The sequence below is a fragment of the Hemicordylus capensis genome, chromosome 2 (genome assembly GCF_027244095.1).
Source record: "Hemicordylus capensis ecotype Gifberg chromosome 2, rHemCap1.1.pri, whole genome shotgun sequence".
Lineage (NCBI taxonomy): Eukaryota > Metazoa > Chordata > Lepidosauria > Squamata > Cordylidae > Hemicordylus > Hemicordylus capensis.
In genome coordinates, this window is record NC_069658.1 from 279,760,337 (window position 1) to 279,788,174 (window position 27,838).

Sequence of the window (27,838 nt, forward strand, 5' to 3'; positions counted from 1 at the left end):
TAACTAGTAGAATCATACCGACCCATTGCCTTGCTTAATCAAGATTTTAAGATATTTATGGCTTATTTAGCAAGAAGGTTAAACATTTTTATAGCACAATATATACACCCCAATATTAAAGGGCATCAGATTGCAGACCCAATTTGCCATATACTTAACTGTTTAAATTACATTTTAAAAGGGGGAAACACCACTGGCTCTAGTTACTTTAGATATATTTAAAGCCTTTGACCAGCCACAGGTGGACTTACCTGATTAACTTAGTAGAGTAGTCCCAACTGGGTACAGGGTTTACCAATATTATTAAACAACTCTATTGTAAATCTTTGAAAATATTATTTCTTGTTTACACAGTCAGACAGGTGTTATTGACTGGTTTGTTTTATCCAGACATCGAGTCCTTCCCAAGGATGGCTGAATTTTGTCAATTGTTATAGATATCGTCACAGAATATTATTATTATTATTATTATTATTTTAAAAACTTGTTTTAATTATTTTATTCTATTTATTCAGTATAATGAGGGATACAAAAAAAAGATGTCCACTCTGTCCATCACTATTCATACTTTCTATAAAATCCTTGGCCCAAGCTATGAGATGTAATCAGGTTATTAAAGGTCTCACTATTAATAATTGGGAGCATAAAATTAGCTTATATGCAGATGATAGCGCTTTAATTTTGTTAGACCCTTCAAGTACCATCTCAGCGATACATGATGAAGTGCAAAAAACTGAAGAAGCCACAGGTCTGAAAACAAACTTTACTAAGTTAGAACTACTCTGTTTTGAAATCGGTTCTAAATCTTTAGGTATTCATAAAATCTCAACAACTATTTGATATTTGGGTCTTTATATATCTAAAAATATATTGCAGCTTAAAAGATTGAACTATTCCCCAGTTATTAGTTTTATAAAAATAGAAAATGGGAAGATATTAGTTTGTCCTTATTGGGTCAGATATCCGCTACAAAGATGTTTCCTCCCGCAAACACTCTAGATTGTCCCTCAAGTGGGGTTGAGGTCCTGGAACTTGGATTTTGACAGTATGAGCCAACTATTCTACTCATGAAATGTCCTGTCATTCACAGGAGAACAAGTCTGCACAACACAGACCACTAGCATCATCAATCATTAATGACAAACTTGATTTTGGAGTTACCCCATAACAAATTGTTCTCTGGGCGGCTCACAACACAGGATTAAAACATACAATAAAAACACATAACACATTAAATCATAACAGAAGGAAAAAAGAAAACACAAAATATAATACAAAGTGTTTTAAAAACTCTTAGAATCAGTTAAAAATCAAATTTGAAAACCAGAATTTAAAAGGCCTGAGTGACCAAAAAGGTGCCTTAGGCATTTTAGGAGCCCTGCCATCTAAAAGAATGGATGATGTCAGTCGAGCCTCACTGGAGAGGTTATTCTATAAACAGAGTGTAATCACCAAAAAGGCCCTCTCCCTAGTAGCCACCCGCCTCACCTCATTTGGCAGGGTCACTTGGAGGAGGGCCTCTAAAGATGATCTTAAGGTCTGAGTTGTGACATATGGGGCAAGGTGCTCTTTTGGGTAATCTGGTCCCATGTCATTTAGGGATTGGGCCTAGAAACTTACTGGGAGTCAATGCAGCTGACAAAGCACTGGCATAATATGCTCAAAACATCTAGTCCCAGTTAATAATCTTTCCACATTATTTTGTGCCAGCTGCAGTTTCTGGACTGTTTTTAAAGGCATCCCCACATATAATGTATTGCAGTAATCTATGCGAGAGGTTACCAGAGCATGAGTATATCTGTCCAGGTAAAGTCACAGTATGAAATAACTGGGTGGTGCCAGGAGCTGTTGGGGCTAGAGACAAAAGCCCCACTGCCTACCTATTGTCAGGCAGTTCTGAAGACATCAGATCTGAGCAATTTTATTATTTTTAAAGCATTGTTCAGATGTAATAATGATAATGAGTTCGAGAAAAGGGATAATGATTTGGATCCAAAGAACCCTGAGCCAAAGGAAAACATATATTAGTGCTGTTTCATGAACATTTCACATGTGCTAGGAGGAAGACTTCTTGCAGTGCCACACTACAATGTAATGGAGTTTGCATTACAGCATGAGAAATGTGCTGAATATGGAAGACCACCTAGGCTGCTGTAGCATGTAAACTCCTGTGGGACACACACAAGTCTTGAGAAGGAGCTTGTGTAAAGTCAAAACTTGGCTGAGGTCACGTTTCTTCTGCAACATCTTTCTGCTAGGTAAAAAACAGCCCTTTTGTGAGCAGAAGAGGCTTTCTGCTAGAAGGCACCTTTAGATCCAAGTCAATGTTTTGATTGTGATATTTACAGATGCAACTTGTCATATGATCCTTTGGTAGTAATTCTTGGATTACCTAAACAGACTGTGAAGAAAGCTAATCTGGAAAAAGACTCCTGGTCTGCAGCTAAGGCAGAACTGGCTTTAAAGTGGCATGTTCAGGAAGCCACAACAGTACCGCTGCATTCACACATAATGGGAAACCAGAGGTGAAGGAGCCTGAGGTTGAATTCCTTGTATGTCCAAATGTGTGCAACCATGATTCCATCAGAAAAGCAACCCAAGGTTTTCCTTCCCAACTCCAATTTGAACCCTCGAGTTGTAGTGAGTTTTGCTGCTCCTATATGAGGTCTGTGTTCGTCAGCATTACACCCGAAGGCAGAATTAGAGTTACAGTGAGCTGTAACCAGACTTAAGTGAGGAAGCTCCTCCCTCACTGGGGCTGTGATTGGCTGCCTGGGTTGTGCTTCATGCCAGAAGGAAGCCCATGCAGCCAGTTTCCCTTCCTCTCTGCAGTCTCCAAGTCTGCAATTTTGAAAGTCTGTGAAGTGCAGGGGTGGGGGAGGACCTGCGTGTCATTGGACCCACGGCCTCCTGTTATGTGCAAATGTGGCCTACATGTCTGGAGTTGGTCATAAAACCAAACTAAAGTGATAGATCTAAAAAAGAGACACGCTGGAAGGCAAAGATTGGTGGTATTGTGCCTGTAGTAGAAGGAGAGGTTATAGTGCTGCTGGGTTTGGAGTCTTGTCCTGTGCTGTTGCCTTTTTGCTGTTTTACGTTGAGATTTTGTGTTTGTTTTTGTAACCTACCTTGGCAAGAAAGGTGGGTATCATTGTGAGGGTCAAGAGCCTTTCTTCCCTTCTTTGCTTTTTGTTTGTCCCTGCCAAATCACTCTAGCAGGAGAGAAAAGCCTGCATCTGTTCCCACTTCTCAGACTAGTAGCTATTTCCCTTCCCCCAAATATGATCGTGCTGAACACAATTGTGGCTCATGAGACCCTAGCGTTGTGATTCTGGGAAATCCTGTCCTTTTCCTTGGAAAGAACAGAATCCATGCCAGAAATATCTATATTATTAATTCTCCAAGACAGCCATGCATGGGGATGTGGTACAAAGGAGGAGATTGGCTGACAGAGTTTGCAAGCAGAAGCACTTGATTGGGCAGTGGGGATTCCATATGCAGATAGGGAGAAGGAGCCTGTGAGAGCAGAAGCACCATGGTGATTGGGCAGTGGGGATTCCATACCCAGATAGGGAGGAGGAGCCTGTGGCACTGTGGTGATTGGGCAGTGGGGATTCCCTATGCAGATAAGGAGGAGGAGCCTGTGATGGTTAAGGTCAGTTGGAATGCAACTGTTACTGGTCGGAAGATGTTCTTGATTGTAGAGGAGAGGAATCTATATAAATGTAAAAGGATAGCGGGCAGGAGTCTGCAAAAAGACAGGTTGTCAGGGAGAAAGGAGCCCCTTCAGGAGAAGGAGAATGCCGTTGTGTGAATTAAATGAGGAAACAAGATGAACAAAATCTGTTAACTCAGGGAGGGAGGAAGAGAGAAAAAAACATGAAGGAAGGGGGAAGAAAGAGTGGGGAAGAGCGAGTGGAGAGGAGAGAGAAAAGAGGAGAGAGAAAGAGAAAAAGAAGGGAGGGAAGTTAGACAGAAGGAAGGGCAAGGGACGGGCCTAAGCCTGTCAGCAGCCTGAAGGGAATGGACGGTCATGGCAGTACTAGCAGCAAGGAAGGGCCCAGTCAACCACTGCTGCTGTTTGGGGCTACCGAGGTCATTGTCAGAGGGAGGCAGGCAGGCAAGGGATAGGCTCGGGCCTCTCAGCGGCCTGAGGGAAACAAGCAGCCATGGTGGAGGCAGCAGTGAGGAACGGCCCGGTCAACCACTTCTGCTGCTCCAGGAGGGAGGAGCAGAAGCGGGGTTCAGGTGAGGGTGGGGAGGTCTCTGGGGATAGGGAGCTGCAGCTTGGCCAATAGGCGGCAGCAATGCTGCAGCCGCGAACAAGAAGGGTCAGGGGGATGGAAGCAACAGGATGGAGGAGGAGCAGGAGTGCAGCTCAGGTGAGGGTAGGGAGATCTTTGAGGTGAGGGGAGCAATCAAGTAGTAACACGCAGATGCTCTAGAGCGTGCAAGAGTTCCAGCACTAAAGCGGAGAGAAATAATGGCAGCAGTCAGGATGCAGAGGTGGAGGGCCAGCAGGTGAAGCCCCTCCAGCCAGAAGAGGTGAGTGGACGGCAGGCAAAGCTCCGCTAGCCAGGAAGAGGAGGCAATGGCAGAGAGAAATAATGGCGGCGGCGAGGAGGTGGACTGATGGTGGGCAAAGCCCTACCAGCTGGGAGGAGGAGGTGGCGGTGCGATGGCCTGGCCCTGGCCTGCCCAATGGGGAGAGCTAAGGGGGGAGAGAGTGAGTGAGCGAGCTGCGGGGGGGGGAGTGAGCGAGCAAGCTGCGGGGGGATGCCACAGGTTCAGTGCACAACTGCACAGATGCTCTGTGCGGGGTCAGCTAGTTTCCAGCATAAAAGTCAACAGGCTAGTAAGATATTCTATTTCTTTAATGTCTCAAACAAATTTGCTGAATGAACATCTTAAACCTCAAACAACCTTTGAAGGTTTAATTGAAACTACAAAAACATTTGGAAATACAGTATAATGTAAAGAAGAAGCAGAGGTTATCAAAATACTAAATGTATGCAATCAATAGTGTATCTCCATTGCCAAGAATCAGTGCCTCAACATGTTAAAAGCAAACTCATAAAAAACCAAAAATGCCTCTAAGTTTGCCCAGCATATTTATTGCATTTGCTGGAATCTAACTTCCCAGAGAAGCACATGTGCGGCTTGCAATAGTCTTTCTTCAAAGAGTAGCCCAAGGTCATTCGGTGCTTGTAGTTGCACGCTCACAGTGAGTGGGAAACTACAGGACCTTAGGGAATCACCTAGCTTTCTTCTCTGCCTTTTACAAAGAAAAAGGACAAGTACACTGGTACGACTAACACTATATAAAATTTCTCACATAGAGAATGTCATTACCTACTAAATTTATCAAATTTCCATTTCTTAATGCAAACCTGGCAATCCTAAACTGAAAAGCATTCAATTGGATGTCAAAGATCCACTCATGAATTTACCCCACCCTTTTTTGGACCTAATTTACACATAGGTGAACAACCGTCCAGATAATTCACAAATTCCATTGAAATTCTGAGAGAGGGAGAGAGAGAGAGAGAGAGAGAGAGAGAGAGAGAGGAAGCAAATTTTAAACATAGATTATGGTGGCTTACATAACAAACAAAATCTGTTCCTTGCATAACCATATCACAATTTCAGGGCTACTGGGATAAGTTGAATTGCTTGATGGTCATTACCTAGTCTAACAATCAGTGGTCGGCTCAGGACTATATATTCTATCCCAAGGACTCTCAACATTGGGTCCCCAGATGTTACTGGACTTCAACGTTCATAATCCCCAATCAAGGCTGCTGGGGATTATGGGAGTTGAACTCCAGTAACATCTGGGGACCAAACATTGAGAATCCCTCTAATCTGTCCAGTGACTTGATCCCCTACCCACTCCCACCCCAGCAAAATTACATTGCTGCCATACTGCACTGCGATGTTTGGGAAAAGGAAATTCCATGCTTTCCTTCATGCGCATGCCACCACTCTCAAACCCCAGGAAGTCTCCCTAATTAAAATATTATTGATGAAACATTATTCCATGGGGCCTGACCACACAGAAACATCAACTGTACCACAAAGATGAAGAAACAATCTGCCTTAAGAATATAGCTAGTGTGACAGGAGGGTGTCATTGTGGTCTTTTCCTCTGGGACCATGTGGGAACCCGATGCACTTTTTCTCCAGCCTAATTTTCTATACTTTGCATAGATGTGTTTTTGAATTTTGTCAAATGTTTGACAGTTCAAAACTCTCCATCAACACTTCATTTACTATTTTTAAAAAAAAAATTCCAGGGCTCAGCTCCAAAGAACTGGGGGAAGGAGGAAGTGAATTTGTGCTGTTCTGCAAAAGTTCTATGGAAGGCTTCTTGCAGTGTGATGCCCTAATGTAGAGTAGGTTGTCTGATAGAGAGAGAAATTGAATGAATAAGGAAAATATTGGCTGTAGCATATAAGCTGCACTGGGGTAATAAAAAGAACTTGAGAAGAGTTTGTGCAAGAGTCTTGTGCCACAGTTTATACAAATGGAAGAATGTCTCCCAATTACTGTCTCTTTGCTCATGCCGTGTTCTTCCGTTAAGTACAAAATGGCCCTTAGATGAGGAGAAGAAGCTTCCTTCTTGTGGAAAGGCACCTTTGGATCCAAACCATGGTTTTCTAATGGTAGCAATAGAACTACAGGATAGTATTTCTTTGGTTCGCTTGCCTTGCAGAGATAGAGCCACATTCACTTGTCCAGAGTATGTAAGCCCTCTCCAGGGTTTCTTCATTGATGCCATTGAATATGTCTGGGAAAGAAGATTTTTAGTTAGTGTGATGTGTGTAAATAATAACCCAGAAGTAGCAGTAACCTTGTACAGGTGACACATGCTTTTGTTTTATTTACTAAAGACTGAGCAGTTGTTTTCTTGCGGGGAAGACAGAAATCTTTACAGGCTGCTCTTTCATTCTTGATTATGTGTGAGACCAGATTTAGCTCTTTCTCTGTGTGTCTTTGGGGAGGAGAGTTTTCAATTAATAAACGTTTCCTAGTTTAATTTCTCAATCATATAACACACATTGGTTGGTCTGCACTCGGTGACTAAGTTGCAGTTTGCATATATTTTGAAATCTGTGCCATGGCTTATCAAGACTGCTCACAGACCCAAATAAACTGCATTAATTCCTGTGAGAGAGAGAGAGAGAGAGAGAGAGAGAGAGATATGAATGATTGATTTGAGTTCTATACCACCCTTCAGAAAATGGATCAGGGTGGTTTATACAGAGAAATAATAAATAAATAAGATGGGTCCCTGTCCCCAAAGGGCTCACAATCTAAAAAGAAATGCAAGATAGACACCAGCAACAGTCACTGGAGGTGCTGTGCTGGGCAGGGGATTGGGCCAGTGACTCTCCCCCTGCTAAATGAAGAGAATCACCACGTTAAAAGGTGCCTCTTTGGCAAGTTACCCGCCTTAGTTTTATCCATGTGTTGGGTAAATGCTTTGTTCTAAATGTTTAAGTCCCATATATCAGAGTGAGTGAGAGACATGTGCAGTCTGCAGCTGGATATACTAGCTTGAGCTATCCGCTATTTCTTAAATTGTGCTAGTCACACAGTAGTCTGGGTTGTGTTAGGCTGAACTGTGGTGGGGTAATAGTGTTTTTGTTTGATGATGGGACAATGAAGCACATGCAGTGGTTTTGCACCCTTAGATGAATGGGGCATTTTCGGTGGGCCCTGCCTTACTCTGCCTCTGATTCTCATACAAATACCAGAATTTTGTCTTTCAAGAGCTGGCATTCCTGCTCCTACTTAATAGGCAATAAACACCACTGGACAGAGTGGAATTTACTCCTGAGTAAAAGAAGCACAGGATTGTGCTAGAAGTCTGGTTTTGTAATGAGAATTACATATGCTGCTTAAATGCTTTTGATGCCCACTAAGCTTTGCAAATTAGCCAAGCTTAAGGCAATTACTTGAAACTGCCTATTTAATTACATCTTGGAGGTTGTATAATAATTCTGATAGTTGTATAATAACAGAGGAAATGCTTTTTTAGCGCTTAAGGCATTGTCATTAAAAGTCCAACTAAACCTGTAAGCATGCAAGTATATACTGTGGAGCAGACATGCTAGGGTATTATCCTGTATCCCTTTTGTGGGACTATAGTTCTCTTCATGTATTGAGATTTCTTTGCTTACTCCCCTTTAGTGTTGTCAGTACAAACAAGAACAAAAGCTAAACTTGCAGAGGAACTGCTTTAGTGTAAGTCGTTCCAGAACTGTGAGCAAATTTCCTGGAATAAAAAACATCTGACAAATGTCTATTTCTAAGGGAAGGCTACACAGACATTTCTGCTAAATGTCTGTGTTTAATAAATAGTGAAGTTGCTCCTCAAAACAGGGGCCTGTTATGTGGAGTCCCTCAAGGCTCCATTCTGTCAGCAATGCTTTTTAATATCCACATGAAACCTCAGGGTGAGGTCATCAGGAGATTTGGTGCTGCGTGTTATCAGTATGCAGATAACACCCAAATCTACTTCTTCTTTTCATTTTCAGGAAATGGCACTCATTCCCTAAATGCCTGCTTACAGGCAGTAATGGGCTGGATGAGAGATAACAAATGGAAACTGAATCCAAGCAAGATTAAGGTGCTCATTGTAGGGGCTCAGAATCTGAGGGATGAGTTAGACCTTCCTGTGCTGGATGGGGTTGCACTCCCCCCCCCCCGAAGGAGCAGGTACACAGTTGGGAGTACTCCTTGACCCAGGCCTCACCCTGGTATCTCAGGTGGGGGACATGGCCAGGAAAGGAATGCTTTCTGTCAGTTTCAGCTGATCTGACAGTTGTGTACATTCCTTGAAGAGAACAACCTCAAAACAGTGGTGCATCAGCTGGTAACCTCCAGGCTTGACTACTGCAATGAGCTCTACGTGGGGCTGACTTTTTATGTAGTTCGGAAACTTCATTTAGTTCAAAATGCAGCAGCCAGATTGGTCTCTGGGGCAACCCAGAGAGACCATATTATGCATGTTTTGAAACAGTTGCACTAGCTGCTGATATGTTTCCGGGGAAAATACGAAGTGCTGGTTATAACCTTTAAAGCCCTGAACAGTTTAGGTCCAGGTTATTTTAGAGATTGCCTTCTTCTGTATGATCCCCACCACACATTAACGTCATCTGACAAGGTTTTGTTTTAATGTAAACAGCCCAGAGCAATTTTTGGAAGGGTGGTATAGAAATGAAATCAATCAATGAATCAATCAATCAATCAATAAAAATGGTTTCTTCAGAACTGAGAACTGCAGCTTTTGGACATGACCACTTTTCTGTCTGGTCACAATTTTGAGGGTTACCATTTAAGATGGTTCAAAGCTGCAAGGAGAGATCTAACTGCCATTATATTTGTAACTGTTGGTTTTAGTGAGGTATTTTTATTATTGACCTTTAATCAGTTGCTATATACTCTGAGCCTTTAGGTGACTCTGTTTCTTCCTAGGCCACAAAACAGAGATGCATAATGCAAGCGTACCTGCTGTTCCTAGTCCAGTTGGAAGAGGCATTCTCATCTGGCCAGCACTGTGTTTCATCCTTTCCATCAAGGCCTTTTTGATCAGATTCCATGTGCATTCTTCATGCCATACTGGGAGCTCCAAAGTAGTCATACACTGAATAATATGATCCTTCTCTTTGTCACTTAGCAATCCTTTCACATAGGACAGGTAAGTCATGTAAGCCATGTCAATATTCACAGCTTCTCCATGCATCAATGATGGCAAAACTCTCTGAAATGAAGAATGCATGTATATAGTATTACATTAAGACCAAAAATTAAAAAGCATTTAGCCCTTTTTTTCCTGCTGAAACCATACAGATTTAAAAAGTGAATATATCACTTCTGCAAAATTATTAAGGTAAAATCAAAAGGCATTTTCACACTGGGAGATCAAATATGCTTTTTACATAGAACATATAATGAGAAATGAATTTGTACCATGTACACCAGAAATTTAGTTGAATGCAAGGTTTAATACTAGTATGCAAACTTAAGCCATGACTACTCACCACTTAAATCAATGAGAGGTTAGTCATGACTAACTTAAGTCCCATTAATTTCAATAGGGCTTGCTCATGACTAATCCTTCCCAATGCTAACTTAGTCTGAATGCTGTCCTCGAGTTTCACCACTCAGTTATTTTGAATTAAATGAAAATAATGTATCCAGATTTTTCTATTTTATTTGATGAGTGTTCTTATTCTGCTACCAGTGCAATATAATGATATTTCTCTCTTCTGTGGACAGTCTTTTTGGTTGCCAATACATTTCATAACCAAGATTTTGAAAACTGTACTGTATAAAAAGTAGCTTGTTGGGGGTGGGAGGGAATCCAACATTTATTATGTCAAGAGATTTAGCGATCTGGCGTGTCCTTCAAAAAACACACAACTGAATTGGGTTTGAAAATTGCTGTGCCATTATTCAGAATCTTCCTTTAAAAAAGAATGCTGGTGGCCATGCATATTTCAAGGTGCTTTGGACTGTCTGAAGATCACATTAGATTTTGCTTTTGAACATCTGGGCCATCTCCTACCCAGCCGGCACCCTGCCTTTTCTGAACTCCATATCTGTTGTTGTACTCTGTTAGCAATACTGCTCCAGCAGAATTGGTAAACACCTCTGACTACTTTTGGGCTTGTGTGGGAAACTAGTGAGTTTAGATGGAGCAGCTCATATCGAGTAACGACTCTGGACCCAGATCTACTACTAAAGTTGCCCTGCCTATACTGTTATTTTACCACTATAATTACCCATTTTGGATTGCTTTGAATGTGATCCTTTGGCCTGAATTCAGCATATTTACAGCTGTGTCCCTCTGTCATTGGGCTTAGGTCAAAACAGCTTTGAACACTGCCACCTTTATGTGGTTCTGCTTGTTGCTTAAATTGCTAACTATTTAATAACTGTTCTAGACTTTCTCTTGACCAGTGATCCTGTTTAACTCTAATATTGTAAATGGCAAATATTCCTCAATGTGTGAGGTATTAGGAAACAAGGTATAGTGTCAATCCACTATCCTGTGGCATTCTGACTCAGTGAATAGTTGAAGGGTGCACAGCTGTGTACTTTTGGATATCTAGAAAATATCATTAGAAGACACCATTTACTTTCTAGGCACAGTGAGCAAGGAATGAAATGAAATTACATACATATAGCCTGAAGTGCAATTTCACTCATTGCATCTGCCATTAGTGTCTTGTAAGCAATGGTTGTTGGTCAATAATTTATTTTTGTAAGCCACCTTTGGGGTGGAAGGGAAGGATATAAATGTATTGAATAATAAATATAAAATCTCCCACTCACCATTTCAAGTTCTGGGCTTATCAGGTGGCCAAAATCAACCAATCTGTTAAGATCATCTTCCCAAAGATTTGGGGCAAGCTCTTCCAGCATAGTTTCTATGGCAATTCTAGTTGTCTTCAGTGCAGCATCACCATGATCAGCTAATCCATTGTGTGATTGGAATTTAGTATCTAGTAAGAATTTCCCATGGCTTTTCAGCAAATTGAAAAGGCCTCTGTGTTTCATCAGTGCCATCTTAAATAGAGAAAGGTGAGACACCATTATAATAGCCATACAATTGTATGGGGAAGATGTTTGTTTTAAAACATTTGCAGTGCCTTGTATGGAAAGATAGTGCCATTGATTCAGTGTTGACGCCTGGCAACCACAGAGCCATGTGGTTTTCTTGGTAGAATACTGGAGTGGTTTACCATTACCTTCCCAGTATGAGATTATGCCTTTCAGCACCTTCCTATATTGCTGCTTCCCAATATAGGACTTTCCCATATTCTGGGAAACACACCAGCAGGAATTCGAACCAACACCCTCCTGCTCTCTAGGCAAGTTGCTTCCCTGCTGTGCCATTAGGTGGCATGCCTTGTATACTTACACTAAATATCCAGTTGCTCTCAGAGGTGATGCTGAGATCTTCCAAACTTACTTTAAGTGGGTGACTTCAACATACACACCAAGTTGAATTCTTTTAGAATGACTTGGAATTTCATGGCTTTATGAAAATATATGTTTTACACAACCAAGGAAGGCATCACATAATAAATGTGATAGACGAGGCCATCTGTTTTGGTCCTAAAGAGCCTTCAGCATGGTCACAATCTATGGGCCTTAAATTAAACTTGATCTATATAAGGCAGGTGTGTATACTGGAAAGCTCTTGTTGACTTTTCTTACCAATAGAATGGGACAAATGCCAAGCAGATAGGTTTGATGGAGAAATAATAAAGATGCTGGTACTACACAACATGTAACGTATGCGGTTACATGGTTTAGGAAAGACTTTCTGGTTTAGTGGTTTAGGAAAGTCTTTCTGGATGAAGTGGGTTTTGAGGAAGGGAACTTAGCATCATAGAGAATTCAAGTGGAGAGAAATGTTTCGTATACAGGAAATAATATGCCCAAAGATTGATTTGCTCATCCCTTTGATTATATTCTAATGTTTCTTCATAATTTTTATTTTGGGATTAAAGCTCAAAAAGCAGCAAATAACTCCCTAGATAGACAAGCAAGAAGGTGATTTGAGAGTAATTTTGGACATTTGAAATATTGTATAAAGAGAACAGGGAGAGCCATAGCTCAGTAATATAGCACATGCTCTGCATTCACAATGTCTTGGATTCAGTCCTTGGCATCTCCAGACCAGTAAAGAATCTGAGGTAGTAGCAGAATCAGGAAAGAGTTGTGCCTAAGGCCTTGGACAGCCAATCACAAAATATTTGGCCAGAGGGAAAAATTAGATGACTTGGTGCCCGAGTATCATTTATTTAGGTCTAATAGGAACTTCTAATACCTCCCCTTCTCCCTGTGAAACCGTGTCTTACTTAAAAGATTGTAGATGGCTGTGCAAATTGCCTGCTTATCAGGAGGAGGAAATAGGAAAGTTGTTTCTGAGAAGTGTAGAAACAGAAAGTGGAAGAGACTTGCCCTCCAGTTTCCTTTGGAGCCCTGAATATCAAAAATTACTGAGAGAGAAAGGAGCAAGGGGTATTAATTGCACATGAGCTTGCAAGCAACAGAGAAAGCAAGAAGGGAATGAATGAAAATAAGGGTGGCTCTGTGGCACACACAAATGGACACTTAATGTAAAGACTATTATACCTTTAAGATTTCTCCAAGCCCATTTGCGATATGCTGACGTGGGACTGTTTTGATGAAGGTCCTGTCAAGAAAAGTGGCCACAGGTGGGACATAGCTTCCAAGCTTATTTTTGCACTGCAGGAAATTGACACCATTTTTTGCTCCCACACTGGCATCAACATATGACAGGAGGGTGGTTGGGACACGGATGTATGGTGTGCGTCTCCTATAAAGTGATGCTGCCAGTCCAACAATATCTAGGCATGCTCCTCCTCCAATAGCTATTATAGGCTCAGTGCGTCTGTCAATGCTGAAGTTTTGCACTTCTTCCAAGATGTGTAGCACTGTATCTATGGACTTGGTTTCTTCTGTGGTGGACAGGGAAAGGATTTTATAGTGAACATAGTTGGCTTCAAAATACTTCTTGACTATTGGGCCATAAAGCTCATCTACACTCATATCCATTACAATGAAACGCCTCTGTGCTCTTTCACTGTTAAGGGCTCTTTCCAATTCTTTCTGATCTGTGATGTGCCCATAAAGCAGTGTCTTATTGGAGGGATCCAGGAGATTGAGTGTTTCCACCACTTTATAGCAGAAGAAGATAGGTGCTTCAATTGTCCAGGATATCTCACCATCTGATATATGTTCAGCTCTGTTAGGGATAAGAAAGAAAATAGTATAGACACATTATGGCTTAAAAATGTATTAGTCCATATCTTACAATAAAATCTCAGGGGTGGGGAAGGGAAGAGTATTTCTATTTAAAAATGTATTAGTCCATATCTTACAATAAAATCTCAGGGGTGGGGAAGGGAAGAGTATTTCTATTTACTCCATAAACACTACCCCCACCAATCAGATATGGCAATAAAGAATTCCTTATGGAGAGATTTAAAAATGGATACCAGTAACAAATAATTATTCCATTTTTGCCTCTTTTCTCTTTTCCATTCATTCAGTATTACTGACCCTCTTCAATATTATAGAAAACACCCTGGCAGCTGTGACCATAAAAGTAGAATCTCTTTTTGTAACTGTCATAATCTAATGAGGGGAAAATCTGTCTATGGGCACAGTATATACCCTAAGATCTTCACTAAAGAAATAGAATGTAAGAATTTATCAGCTAATGTGCTAATACATGAAACTGGACTTTTGCAAGATCTTTGCTTTAACCAAAATAACAGTCCTTGTTTCACCGTGATTCCAAGTACATCCCCCCCGCCTTTACTTTTGTGAGTGGCACTGTATTATTGCCAGTTGCTACAGCCATAAGTACTTTGTTTGAATTGACAAGGAAATATCACAGACTGCACCTCTTGCCATTTTACCCATTTATAACTTTTTGGCTGTCCGTTGATCCATCCAACAGAATAATATTTCATGTATCTTATTAAGTTGCTCTAATCCATGAAAGCTTATGCCACAATGTATCTATTGGTCGTTAAGGTGCAAAAACTCTTTGGTGTTTTATGGCTCTGGTCATTTTGATTTTGGTTATTTGTACATTTGCCTAGACTCTTAGTGTGCTGTGTGTACTAGTTGTTCAGCAATATCACCTGCAAACTTGTGGCTGAAAGGTATGATCTGCTGTGCTTCTCCATGGAAATTAAGGAACAACTTGTTTTCTACATTGTGCCCAAACATAGTTGAATTTTCAAGCTATTTCAAGTCCCAAGTAGGGATGTGCGTTTCGTTTCGGATACAAAATGTTTTGTGCACAAAACAGGCCATTTTGGCTGTCTTGTAGCCAAAACAAAAAAACACCCAATGCTCAAAACAGAAAATTTTGTAGCCAAAACAAAATGTCCCTGTTTTGGATACAAAATATTTTGTTGTTTCGGCTGTTTTGGAACTCCATTTTGCAATCGCAAAAAGTCTTTCTCCTTCAGTCTCCATTTTGAGTTTTGACATCTGTTTGAATTTCCAGCCCTTCCAGCCTGCAGATTGGCCAGTGAAAGCATGGGCTGATCTGCTGGCAATTGCCTCCTTATTCCTTTTAAGCAAATTTAAGGGTAAACTTTACCCTCATTGGCTAGTGGGGCAGTGTGCATTTACCCTCATTGGCCAGTGGGGCAGTGTGCATTTCATTGTTGTTGTTTCACACTGATGTGTGTAGATCAATTGCATTTCAGGTTGCGGGGGGGGGATGTGCATGTGCATGACCTTTGGAAATCTGCCTGATTTTTTCCAAAGCTCTGCTGTTGTTAATGTGTGATGTTGATGTTATTTGGGGTGGATTCAGAGCAGAAAGGGGGCTTTGGGGGAGAAGAGTGGTTCAGGTGGTAGTGCCCCAGTGGGTGCCTGCTGCCACCCAGATTCCAAAGGAATTGGGAAAAGGGCTGATTTTTAAAGAATTTCTGAAGTTGACATGTCTTTGGGGCAAATTCAGGGCAGAAAGGGGGCCTGAGGGGCAAAACAGTGGGTTGGGTGGCAGTGCCCCAAGAAGTGCCTGCCAAAACCCAGATTCCAAAGGAATAGGGCAAAGGGCTGATTTCTTAGGAATTGTTGAAGTTGATGCTTCTTTAAGGTTCCCTCCCCCACCAGGGAATAATGGAGGTTTCAGAAGACCCATAACTCCACCTGGGGGCACTGGGGTGGCCAAGAGCAAGTGGTGGTGTAGTGCACATAGGGTGCCAACCACTCCCATGGGTTGCTAACTCATGGGGTGCTGGGTTCTGTTGTTTCTGAGGTGTTCTCAGTGTAGATTCTCTGGTAGGAAATGAGATTTTCAACAACAATCCATGAATCCACTCTCATATGCTACCAGAGAATCTGAATATACACTCAGAACACCTCAGAAACAACAGAACCCAGTACCCCATGGGTTAGCAACCCATGGGGGTGGTTGGCACCCTATGTGCTCTACACCACCACTCGCTCTGGGCCACCCTGGTGCCCCCCAAGTGCAGTTATGGGGCAGGAATTATGGAGGTCCATCATTCTCTATGGGAAGAACTTTACAGATGCACAAACTCCATTACATCTTTAAAAATCAGCCCTCTGCCCAATTCCTTTGAAATAATTCTGGCAGCTTCCTTGCCCCCACTGGGCACTACCACCCACCCTACTCTGCTCTGGGCCACCCCTTTCCCCCCAACATGAAGCTATACTTTTGCTGAAACCTCCATTCTTCCCAATGGGAAAAATCCTATACTTCAAATATTCACCAAAAACCAGCCCATTGCCCAATTCCTCTGAAATTTGGGTGGTAGTTTCCATCCATTGGGCGCTACCACCCCCACCCACTAGTTTTCCCCCGGCACCATTTTTTAAAATCCAAAATGATTCAGATTTGGATTTTGCAATTTCGAACAAAGAACAAAACTGGGGTGTTTCGGATTGGCTGATTTCGAACAAAGAACAAAATGGGGGTGTTTCAGATTCAGGCCAAAAACAAAACAGGAAAAAAACCCCACGCACAACCCTAGTCCCAAGTGCATGAAACAGTGAAAGAATATCAAAGGAGGAAAGGGGTACTTCTAGTAGTGGACTGGGATACAAGTTTTCATTTCCATGTCAAACCACTGAGGAATGTTCAGTTCCAGGATTCTTTTTAGCAATTAGCTCAAACTCTCAACGCAAACTATGTGCATTGCATCGCCAATATATCGACTTATTTTTAGCAATTAGAGTTAGATTCATTAGAGACAATCATTATTTGTATCTTTTTATGATATATTTAGCTTGCTTCAGGACTAGAAACTTGAGAATAATGTGCATTCTGAGCCTAAATTTCTTTGATATCTAAGTTTCATCATCATGGCTGCTCCTCATATAACCCTGTCTTGGTATAGTGTTATTTAAATAACATTCTTATTTATCCCAAGTTTGGGTTGCTTAATGTTTTAAAGCCTGGAGTTCAAATGCTCACTTAGCCATGCAACTGGATGACTGTGGGCCTGTTACGATCTTTCACATTAATCTATATCCTAGAGTTGTGAGAATAAATGTAATTTTTTTTAAACTTTTATGATATTCCAAGCTCCTTGAATGAAGGGCAGGATAAAATGTAATGAAATAAAAACATTATTCCTGTCATAAATCCTGTTCAGTAATCAACGAGTTTCTTTTTCTTTCTCATAGGTTCACACACATACACAAAATTACTCACTCACTCTCTCAATCACTCACTGCAGGTGGAAAAGCATCTGCATGAAAAATATTAATTGGACCACTAGATTTTTTAAAATATAAAGCCAGCTTTATAATGGCTCAGCATTAACAGGAATAAAAAAAGAAAGGGAGAAAAGAATGCACTTTCTGCCTTTATCAAATGTAGCCTACAATTTGTTGCTATTGAGTCCATGTCAAAATTCCCATTGATTCTAAGAAAAAACATGATCACTGGGCATTTTAGGGGAACCTAAAAAAATGAAATAAAGAATGGTTAATATTTAATGGCAAAAAATGTGTTCTTTTGGGATGAGAAGAAGATAATCCTGCACTCAAAGGTTAATTAACTGGAGAGATGACTTTCATTCAGAGAAAGCAATGTTTGTCCTTAAGGGGAAACTTGTCAGATAACCACCCATCTGTGACTTTTTAAAAAAAAATATTGCTGTGGGATCCGAACTTCTCCTGAAGTTTATGACAAATGCATTATGCTTTTTGATCATGCTGATGGTTTTTAGTATCGTTGTATTTGTTTTCTCCATCTCTGTAGTTCATTACCCGTGTCTGTTGAATCTGGAAATGTCTGGCACAGAAAAACCCTTTTATAGTCAATGCTTCTCCCCACACTCTCCTTTCACAACCCAAGTCAGATCTCACTTTAGGTCAAAGACTTTCAATGCCTTAGGGAAGGATTTGGTTCAGCGATATAGACAAAAATGAACAAGTCATACTAAGTTAGTCAGTAATACTACTCAGTAGTTACTCCAAAGGACTGCTTAATTTCAGTAGGATTCCCACTGAGTAATTTTAGCCAGAATGTCAGCCAGTGTATTTAAGTCATGTCATGGTGTTCTGCAACTGCTCCATTACATATGCAGAATTCTACTCAGGAACTCTTCCTAAACTGGAACTTGGGCTAGATTCTAGGCACAGGCTCCTTCAGTCCTGCTGAGATGCAAGTAGTCTGTCTACAACTCTACGCACAGGATGGCAGATTTTATCTGTATTCTAAGTTTAACAACAGCAACACTGATGCAACATATGAGAACACATAATTCATACATCTAAAACTAATACCTGTCACACAGAAGCCACAAAATTTCACTTAACCGAAGTATGACGAAGGCATCTCCAGTGCTATGCTTCAAGACTTGTGTAACTTCCTATACTTACATTTTAGCCTGTGAGACAGTTGTCTCATTCTCAGAATCATGAATGGTTTCCCCTTTCTTGATCCGGCACCAAGTATTCCTGATCCGCACTAGCTCGAAGTCTGTCTGCTTGGGATTCTTGGGCATGGTTGCTCTAGAATTTGAAGCAAGTAAGATCTCTTTAGATGTTGGTCCTAAGAGGTGTCTGGTAAGAACGGACCTTCTGTGTGTTTATAAAGCTCCCCTTGGTCCACATTTTGTAATGGGAGGTGTTCTCAATTCTTCACCTGATGGATGGAAAATGTTTGTTTTAGTGGCGGGGGGGGGGGAATTATAAAACTAACATTACCTAATCTGAATACATGAGAAAGAGATAGTCACATCACCCAGACGTGTATGCACGTGTACACCACGCACACGCAAACACACAGCAGAGCCAAGAGTTGTATAATCTATCAGTTTTATAATGATTTTAAAAAGCAACTGGAATGCAAAAAATAACTACCTATGCATGCCCTGAGATGAAATGGCTGTTATAAAAGTTGAATAATTACTCTTGAACTTCTGTCCCTTTGATTGTAATATATCTTAATGTATCCTTGAAAGCAGGATTGGAGATTATGAGTGGAATTGGATGCTTATGCCCTGTTGAATTAAATATATATGCAATACTTTTCAAGGCAATTCTCCATATTTATTATATGTGTATTCTATATAAAATATGCATGTAATATGTGTATTTTGTCTTTCCGTCAAGGAGTTCAAAGCAACACATATCAGTTTGGCACCCCTGTAATGTAGGCTAACAGATTCTGATTAGCATATGTTCATGCAGTGAGCTTCATCTGGGTGCAGACTAGGGGAAAGCTTGAAGAGCAACTCCTCACTTAATTTTTTGGAGGAAAGAGGAAATGCACTTTGGGGTTCATAAAAATGTTTTTTGGGGATAATAACCACAATAAGGTATGGGCTATTGTGTATGAGAGTAAAATGAGCTGTGGGAGTAAAATGAGCTGTGGGGGGGAGTAAAATGTGGGGGGGGGAGTAAAATGAGCTGTGGGGGAGGGGGGTCCTCAAATGTTTAGGGGAGAATCTGCACTCTGAGCTTCACGACTAACTGGGATTTGATTGCAGGTTTCCCCATTCAAAGCCACTCACTGCACTAGAGGGGAAAGTACCATGCTCTTAGAGGATTGTGTCCATCAGATTAGTGGTTGCTTCTATCTTTGAAATGAATCCAGAATGTCTTCAGGGTGAGTGTGGAAATCTCTGCATGAGCCCTTGTATCAAATCAGTGGATTGTTGTAGACAGGAAATAAGCTAAAATATAAGGCCAGTTATGAGTAGGAATTGAAGAAGAGTTGCCAAATACTTTGCAAGAAAGATAGAAATTTGAGGATATGAGGAAGAAAGGAGAGAGGGTAGGTGAGACAATGATTTTCTACTCCCTTGGTTATGAAGTCACCCTTGTGCCACTTTTAAAATGCTTCTTATCTGCATATGTGTGTTTGTGTTTTTTTAAAAAAGAAGGTTTGGAGCTCAACTTTACCACCCTCCAGCCTGAAAGCAATTCCCTTAATTCTAGATGTTGATTGAGGGCTGATTGATTATTTACATATGCATTTATTGTTGCCTGCCTGTTGAGTTTTCAAAGCCCTCAAGTACTCTTAGAAACCCCACCCCACTAAAACCAACACTGGACTGGTTGGGATAATACATCCAAGCCAGGCCCAAATGTGAATTTCCTCGCCACACCCAGGGCTGGCACCACATTTTGATAGTCCCTGGGGCAAAATCCTGGTACTGGGCCCATGGTGTGTACTAGGCTCCTGGGCCCCGATGGTACTCAGAGATTCACTGGACAATGGATGCTACTCCTTCAGGACCACCATCCACAGCTACATCAGTGACACCATTTTAGATTCCCTAGATACCTTGGCACCCTGATATACATCAGGGAATGGGGCATCTGGGAAATAAAAAATGGCATTATATCATATATCATAGTTAGTGTTACTGTTCTAGTGCCAAGTAGTGGCACTGTGAAGAAGGAATGTCCACTGCTACCTACTGCCACCTGGCAAACCCCCCTCCCATTTGGCCTAGTGGTGGGCAGCAACAGCAAATGTTCCTTCTCCTGCATTCAGATTTCCTGAATACCCCAGTCTCCTGGAGTACTTAAAGGGAACACAGCATGATAAAGTCTAAATGGGTCTATTATTTAATAATAAACTTTATTTGTTAGCCGCCCCATAACAAATTGTTTTCTGGCGCTTCACAGCACAACATTGAAACATGAAATAAAAACAAACATTAAATTATCACAGACCAAAGTGGTGTGTGGGAGACAATACAACATGTAATACAAAGCAATTTAAAAACTCTTAGAATCAAATTTAATTGTTCAAGTTAGTATTTTATAGTGTACTGTAATGCAAAACTCTGACCATGCATTAGACAATTTTAAAAAATATCATTTGTCTTTTTCTTCTTCTTCTTCCTTCTTTTCCTCTTTATATAATCCTAGCTTGTAAGTGGGAACAAGTTTTGTTTTAAACTTGTGTTGTGCAAGATACTGCAAAACCACTCAAACAGTTAAATTTTCAGAACATGAGATATAAAGTTGACTTATCACAAGATTATCACAAGATTTTTTTCTAATGCAGGCAGTAATTATGGAGTCAGAAAAGAATGTTCCCCATAACAGGTGTGCCTTAAAGCTGCTGCAGGTAGTACCTTTTTGATATTTTAAAATTGCTGCTAGTAACTGCTAGTCTTTTCCTCCAGATTAAGGCACATCATACCTCTCATTCTAATGGATGCCCTCAAGACCAATGGCAACAACCAGCTTACATAAAACAAGCCAATACAGGTGCTGCTGCTGCTGTGAGAAGTGGTCAGAAGTTCCTGTAGTGCAATCAATGAAACTGCCTGGGGCAGCAGAAAGTCCAGCTGACACTGCACAGCTGGTGATGGAAACCCAGCCCAATCATTCCATAACAGGGAGTTCCCTTGGACTCTAATTGCTGGTTTCCACGTGCTAGCCGCATTGTCCTGCCCCACACGTGGAGAAAGGAGCACATTCTGCACCTCTGGAAACTGGACTTCATACAGATAGCAGAAGTTGCAGTAACTCCTGAGGGCACACTAAACTGGATCACAATGCCACAATTTGCAGGTAACTCTCTTTCCAGTGTTTACATTAGTCTTCCTTTAAGAATAATGAAGATCTGTTCTGTTTAACCATTGCTTCCCCCCACCCCCCACCCTGCAGACATTCTTTCCATTCTGTGGTGGTGGTGTTTTGTGGGTGTTTTTTGGTTTGTGGGGTTTTTTTTTTTTTTTTGGCAAAGGGGTTTATTATCTCAAAGGTGATGCTTAATATATTTGTATGGGGTGGTTTATAAATGTAATAAATAAATAATAGATACATTGAAGAAAAATCCGAATCAGAAGAGTTTTGCATTGCATGTAGGAATAAACATGAATGCTGCATTTAAATTATCATGTGTGAAGATATCACACACACACACACACACATTTTCCACTACGTGTATAAACAATGTGGTGCTGCAAGCATTTCTGACTTCTGCAGCATGTACACACTGTGAAAAATCGGTGTGTGATCATCACATGATTATTTACACACATTATTATTTTATATGCAGAAGCTGTGTGGGAGTTTTGTGTAAACCTTGAAGGCAAAAGAGAAGATAGCACTTTGTTGTCCTTCAATTTGAGTAGAGAGGCTTTCAGTTTGGGTCTCAAAAATGTTGTTGTTTGTTGTTAAAGCTAAAATTAGTCACAGGCTTACAAACTAATATTAAAAACATATATGTAAGGGGGCAACTCTTTTTTGTGTACAATGAACAAAATGAAATGTGTAGTAGAAGGGCACCGTGGTTTGTTTGTTCTTAACAGGTGTTCTGTTGTATAACAAGAGGAGCTAGAAAGGAGGTGGGACACATGTACTTACAGCTTTGCATTATCCTTTGTTCAGAAATATGAGAGCTATAACCCCAAAGTGATGGTGCTACCATTAATGGGACTGATATTCCTTTCTTTCGGAATATTCTTGCCAAGCTTATATGTCAGAGAAGCTAATGGGCAATTTCCAGTTTCCAACTAATATAAGTCTGTGTGTGTGTGTGTGTGTGTGTGTGTTTTATATTCTGTAGCTTCGTAACGTCCCAGGGCAGCTCAAATCATCAATAAAACCAAACCAAAAAATAACAAATCCACCAACAATCTGAAAAATTCTGGTAAACAATAGAAAAATAAAAGTGCAGAGAGAGAGAGAGAGATTGAGAGAGAGAAAAGCCAAGGAAAGTTAACCCTTCAGTCTGAAAACTTGCCTAAGCTTTGGTTAGGCACATCAGGTGCTGCTTCTGATTGTCATTCACACAAAGCTGTACTACTGACTTCCAGACAGTGTTGTTGATGGTGCTAGAAATGGTAAGAAATTCCTGTTTAACCATTTTAATTTTTATTTTGTGTTTGGTAGCATTTTCACCAAGAATGATGGCAATATGTCAGCAGACCAAAATATTCCTTAGTAGCATTTTTTAGTAACTCAGAAAGCTTGCAAACCAGAGCTAAAATACATTTGCTCCCCCCAAATCTCCTTTGCCATTCTTATTTTGACTGTTCTACAGCTATTCCTTGGATACACATATTTTTACCAAAGACTCTAACTTGTTTTCTTCTATACCTATATTTGTCATCCAATGATATGTTAGTTCGGAGTTTGAAATTTGATAATTGACATTTGATAATATTGGATAGCCAACATGCAGTGGTAGTCTTGAGAGCAATATGCAGTGGTTTATCACAGTGATTTTCAGATTTTCTGCTTTCAGGGGGGACTTTTCCATATTTACCCTATAGTGCATACCATACAACCAGCCTCATACAGATAATTTTGGGATGTGTTCTGAAGTGCTCTCCTAGTTCCCTCTATCTTTTTCCTCATCTGGAGAAAAACTGCTTGAAGGTAAGATATTGAGGAAAAAATAGCCAGAAGGAAAGTGGTTTTTAAAACACACCAGGAGAAGGTTACCTGGAACGCAATATGTAGTCTTCCTCTCAGATGGCACAATGCAACATGTCTCTTTGTAAGGAAATGTTTTTCAAAGCTTTAAAAAGGTTGCTACCTAAATAACCAACACTTCATCTGTTTTTTAAGATAGTATTTGAGATTTACTATTTTTCTAAAAGCAAATGCACCTTATGTTTTGCAAAAAATGTTTAATATTGGTGGAAATCGGACTTTGTGACAAAGAGTGTTGTATTAAAACAATGCTGCTTAAAATATTTGTTGTAAAACATTATTTTCTAATAGAGTGTCCTCTAGACTTCATTGCTCTAAGGTTTGATTAATATTCATTGCATAAAAGAGGATATAAATCAAATCAATGTTTTACAGTATTGCAGAAATCTGAATTGATAGCATCTTTTGCATGGTCATGTCATTCCCTTTTGAAAGTGGTTTTCATCTTCCAAGAGACTGACTTGCTGGATATTCCTAGTCATTGCAAAATAACAACTTTCTGAAACCAGCTGTATGTGATAACCTGTGATAACCTAATAGAATGTAAAGGTCAACTCCCTTTTGACATTAAACATATTGCTAGGCCTTCCATCATAAAACAACAACAACAACAACCATGACAATAAGATCTGTTGGGGAAAGTTGATTGCGAACATAGCATGCAGATAAAATATTTAGTCATTCCTTCTGTGCTATTGCAGTCCAGAAGAAAATCCCTTTCCCTGAAGTTACTGTTAGCCCTGTGAGGAAAGTTGTTTAACTGTTCCTGATTATAATTTCTATATCACTGCTAGTGTTGAAAGTGCTTTACAGCATGTTGTGACTGGTCTAAACAATGCCTTATACAATGGAGCATCAAGAGAATACCTTCATAGCTCAGATTTGAACCAAATCTTCCATGCTCTCCACAGTCCGTCACTTTTTTAATGACGTTTGTTACACACTGCCTGAACATCTGCAGTTGTTCTTTTCCTTTCCCAATGACCACCCCAAGTGACCTTCTTCAGGGGCGTAGCAAGGTTGGAGTGGGCCCAGAGACAAGATTTTAAAATGGCCACCCCCTCACTGAAGCTCAGCTCATGAAATAAAGAAATCTTAAATGAGGCTGAATAGTGGTAACAAAAAGCATCGCAAAATTTATATATACATGTGTGTGTATATAATACACACACACACACACACACCCTATGTGACACAATAGATCATCCTAAATTATTTTTTAAAAGGTTTTGTAAATTGTGGACAATGCAAATCATTTAATGGTACTAGAGAAAGACATGCTGTTCTGGTAGCTCCAGGTCTTAACACTCACATCAGTTTCGGAGGATGAATACAACTGGGCAGGTGGGGGAGTCAGTCATGTGACTTGCCTCTGGCCCCCCCCAAGGCAGTGGGCCCCCAGACAGCTGTCTCCCCTTGCCCTATTATAGTTACGCCCCTGACCTTGTTGCTTTTCTTCTTCACATTCTTTGACTATTCAAAGGTGATGAATGCACCATATGTAGCTACCACTGAAGAACATTAGTGATGTGAGAAGTATAAATGCATATAACTGCAATGCATAACAAAATTTCAGTTCTGCACAAGCAGAAAAACTTTACGTGTGGGGTTAAATCAAGTGTATGGGGGAGTGGGGGAGGAGAGATGGAAAATGAGCAGCAGGTGTGGTTTGTTCCCGCTCTTCTCTCCCTGCCCTAGCTACTTCGCTCTCCTTGGTCTTCCGCACCACAGCATTTGTTAACTCCAGGCACGTGGGCTGGTCATATGCCCAGGCTGGGGAATGAGCCACACTTGCAGATTTTTTCTCCACTCACCTCCGTCCATACAGGCTGCTACTGGTAGTTTTACTTTGGAAAACAGAAACAGGAAGAATGCTAGAATATGTGCACATGTGTTAAATAAACATAGAGTGTCAGTTAGAATAATATGTGCTGGCCATTGTGTGAGGAGGAGCTTGTGTACGCATATATCTCTTGCCACCCAGCATGCTGTTCTGTCCCCACGTAGTCCTGTTAATTGCTCTAAATGAGCCATTTACAGTTTGAACGTTCCCTTCTCCCCTTGGCCTTTCCTATGTGTGCAACAAGGATGGCGTGGTGTACAGCGCACTACCCTTTCAGTTCCTTTTAATTTCTCTTTTCTGCTGCTCCTCCATGTTGTGAGAGCTATTGTACGCCCTAAAGTGTAATCAGCCATGGTCATTTGAAACCACTTTAATGTGAGGCTGTGGGCTACAGAAGCGGTCTGCTTTGTTGCTTATCCCAGTTACCGTGAATATGGCAGAAATAACTGTATTGTGGAACGTTCTGAAGTGCTATCTTCTACCAAAAATGTGTGTGTGCGTGCATGCGTGCGTGCACGCACGCTTTGCAGATTTGGGGGATGGAGGCACTGTAGTTAGTATTGTCAATATGGGCTTACACTTATCACACTGTTGCTGCTACCAGAGGAACTATTTCCCATGTTCCTAATTCCAGCTCTTAAGAACTGATGCAGGAAGCTCCTGCAAAGTGGCAGTCCCCCTGCTGCCCCCTGTCCTCCTACAATGTGTCTGCCCAGCACAAGAGATGAGAGCTGGTCTTGTGGTAGCAAACATGACTTGTTTTGTTAGCTAAGCAGGGTCCACCCTGGTTGCATTTGACTGGGAGACCACATGTGAGCACTGTAAGATATTCCCTTCAGGGGATGGAGCCACTCTGGGAAGAGCAGAAGTTTTCAAGCTCCCTCCCTGGCTTCTCCAAGATAGGGCTGAGAGAGATTCTTGCCTGCAACCTTGGAGAAGCTGCTGTCAGTCTGTGTAGACAATACTGAGCTAGATAGACCAATAGTCTGACTCAGTATATGGCTGCTTCCTATGTTCCTTTGTTCCTAAAAGACCAAGTGATTGTTATAGCCACAAACAGTCCCACACAGGTACCGAGAGATTTGAACAAGAGTTTTACTTTGAGTTCTGGAACTCTACAAGTGTGTTGGTTCTAAGATTGTGCCTGATGGAAACAGTTCCGAAAAACTATGGTGCTTCTGTGGAAATTTTTTTGTAATTGTAAGATATAAACAAGTCCTGGCAGTGAAAACAGCATTATAAAAATGGCAAAGGATACAATTTGAACAAGTCTTTCAAACTTGATTTCAAGCCTGGGGTTGCTTCAGTGATTTATATTTTTAGAAGCTTGCATAAGGAAATGTATACGTGTTGAACCCAAATTAATGGGTAACTTCTACATTTCTTTCCATAATTGTGTAACACTACTTATGTAGTGAAATAACATCTCGCATAGTCATACACATTCTGTTCATTATTTTTAATTCCTGATTTTAGAGATCTGAATTGGGTGTCTTAATATACAAGGGTGGGGCTGAGTTATAAAACTTAGGATGCCAGTGCTTTAATTTCTTGGCAGGAAGGCACTGTAAGCAATTACACCTTTTGTAAGTAAATCATCCCAATATATAATTTGCTGACTTTAAGGGGACACACCTTTATATCTGCTCTATCATTAAAATCACAGCTTCCTCTCTCCAGTTGCCCTAATCACAAGCATGAAGTTTAAGGGTCAGTTCATATGGTGCATTCTGAATCAGATGAATCCAAAAAACACACCACCCTGTAACTGAGTGCAAAGATTTTCCTCTAATTCATTTACAGTAGTTTCTTCAGGCTGCCTTGTTTCCTAAGCAGCATGCTCTTTGAATTCCATAGCTAAAATCCAACTGCCCCCGTTTGTAACCTTCAAGAGGATGGGTTGCTGCTCACTGGTGAAGTATGTGCTTTGCATGCAGATCCCAGAAAATAATGGCAAAAGCATTGGGAGAAAGGGCACCACTGGAAGGAGGGTCTATCGCAGCTGCCTGAACTGGAGACTTTTGGCTTGTCTCATTTCCTGGTATGGTGAGGCAGGCTGCCTTGTTTCAAGTCCTGACAGGACACTGTGCTTTATGCAGTAATCTATTTCTTATAGGTAGTGTGGATTTCTATCAGTGTTCGGTCTATGGGGTAAGGGAAACGATGTTCTCTGGGATTGTCTGACGTATAGTTCAGATTAGGATATGCTTTTTAGAGATCTACGGGGGTTGGTTGTTGCAGTGCTAAATCTGGAGGTTGGTTTCTTGGAAAAGAAGAACTAGGGCTCTAAATGTCTAATTTAATGTCTAAAGGACATTATGGAAATCCCTGCAGGCCACTGGACTGTATCACCAGTTTTAATTGAATAAGTTGTTTCAGTGATCAGTAGGTGGTGGTTATGGGGCTTTTTGGTCTCTTTATGGGGCCTTTTTGGTCTCAATATGCCAGCCTCCTCCAACAGAAGAAGATAATGATCCTAGATTTAAGCCCTAGCAGCTCCTGGTAGGACTGGAAAGTCTGCCTGTCACTCCAGAGAGT

At 40.9% G+C, this 27,838-nt stretch overlaps 2 protein-coding genes across 13 annotated transcripts in view; one reads left to right on the forward strand and one right to left on the reverse strand.

Moving 5' to 3' along the window:
* The first annotated feature begins 3,590 nt into the window (after positions 1-3,590).
* LOC128345691 (uncharacterized oxidoreductase YhdF-like) overlaps positions 3,591-27,838 on the forward strand; it is a 123,084-nt gene continuing 98,836 nt past the window's right edge. For 7 of the 12 annotated variants that reach the window (XR_008316586.1, XM_053298028.1, XM_053298029.1 and 4 more), the window contains exons 1-4: positions 3,591-4,545; positions 9,484-9,706; positions 19,542-19,660; positions 21,195-21,585. Coding sequence is in view for 9 of the 12 variants with exons in the window: in XM_053298028.1 (XP_053154003.1) it covers positions 21,570-21,585 (16 nt within the window). In the remaining 3 variants the exon portion in view is untranslated. Of the gene's footprint in view, positions 4,546-9,483; positions 9,707-19,541; positions 19,661-21,194; positions 21,586-22,585; positions 22,863-22,930; positions 23,401-27,838 lie in introns of those variants that run through there. The other 5 variants (XM_053298022.1, XM_053298020.1, XM_053298019.1 and 2 more) reach the window with 5 other exon arrangements.
* LOC128343981 (2-epi-5-epi-valiolone synthase-like) lies at positions 9,443-19,588 on the reverse strand. Its single transcript, XM_053293419.1, has 5 exons — positions 19,566-19,588; positions 18,430-18,612; positions 13,159-13,792; positions 11,347-11,580; positions 9,443-9,769 (listed from the first exon to the last, which is right to left on the reverse strand). Exons 1-5 carry the CDS (start codon positions 19,586-19,588, stop codon positions 9,443-9,445), a joined length of 1,401 nt encoding a protein of 466 aa, XP_053149394.1.

Excerpts from the sequence above, each read along its gene's own strand:
- LOC128343981 (XM_053293419.1), bottom strand. The coding sequence starts at position 19,588 with ATGGTACTTTCCCCTCTAGTGCA. Across the intron at positions 18,613-19,565 it reads GTACTTTCCCCTCTAGTGCA|ACACCTCTTAGGACCAACAT; the intron begins GTGAGTGGCTTT and ends CGTTCTTACCAG. Across the intron at positions 13,793-18,429 it reads ACTGTCTCACAGGCTAAAAT|AGCTGAACATATATCAGATG; the intron begins GTAAGTATAGGA and ends TATCCCTAACAG.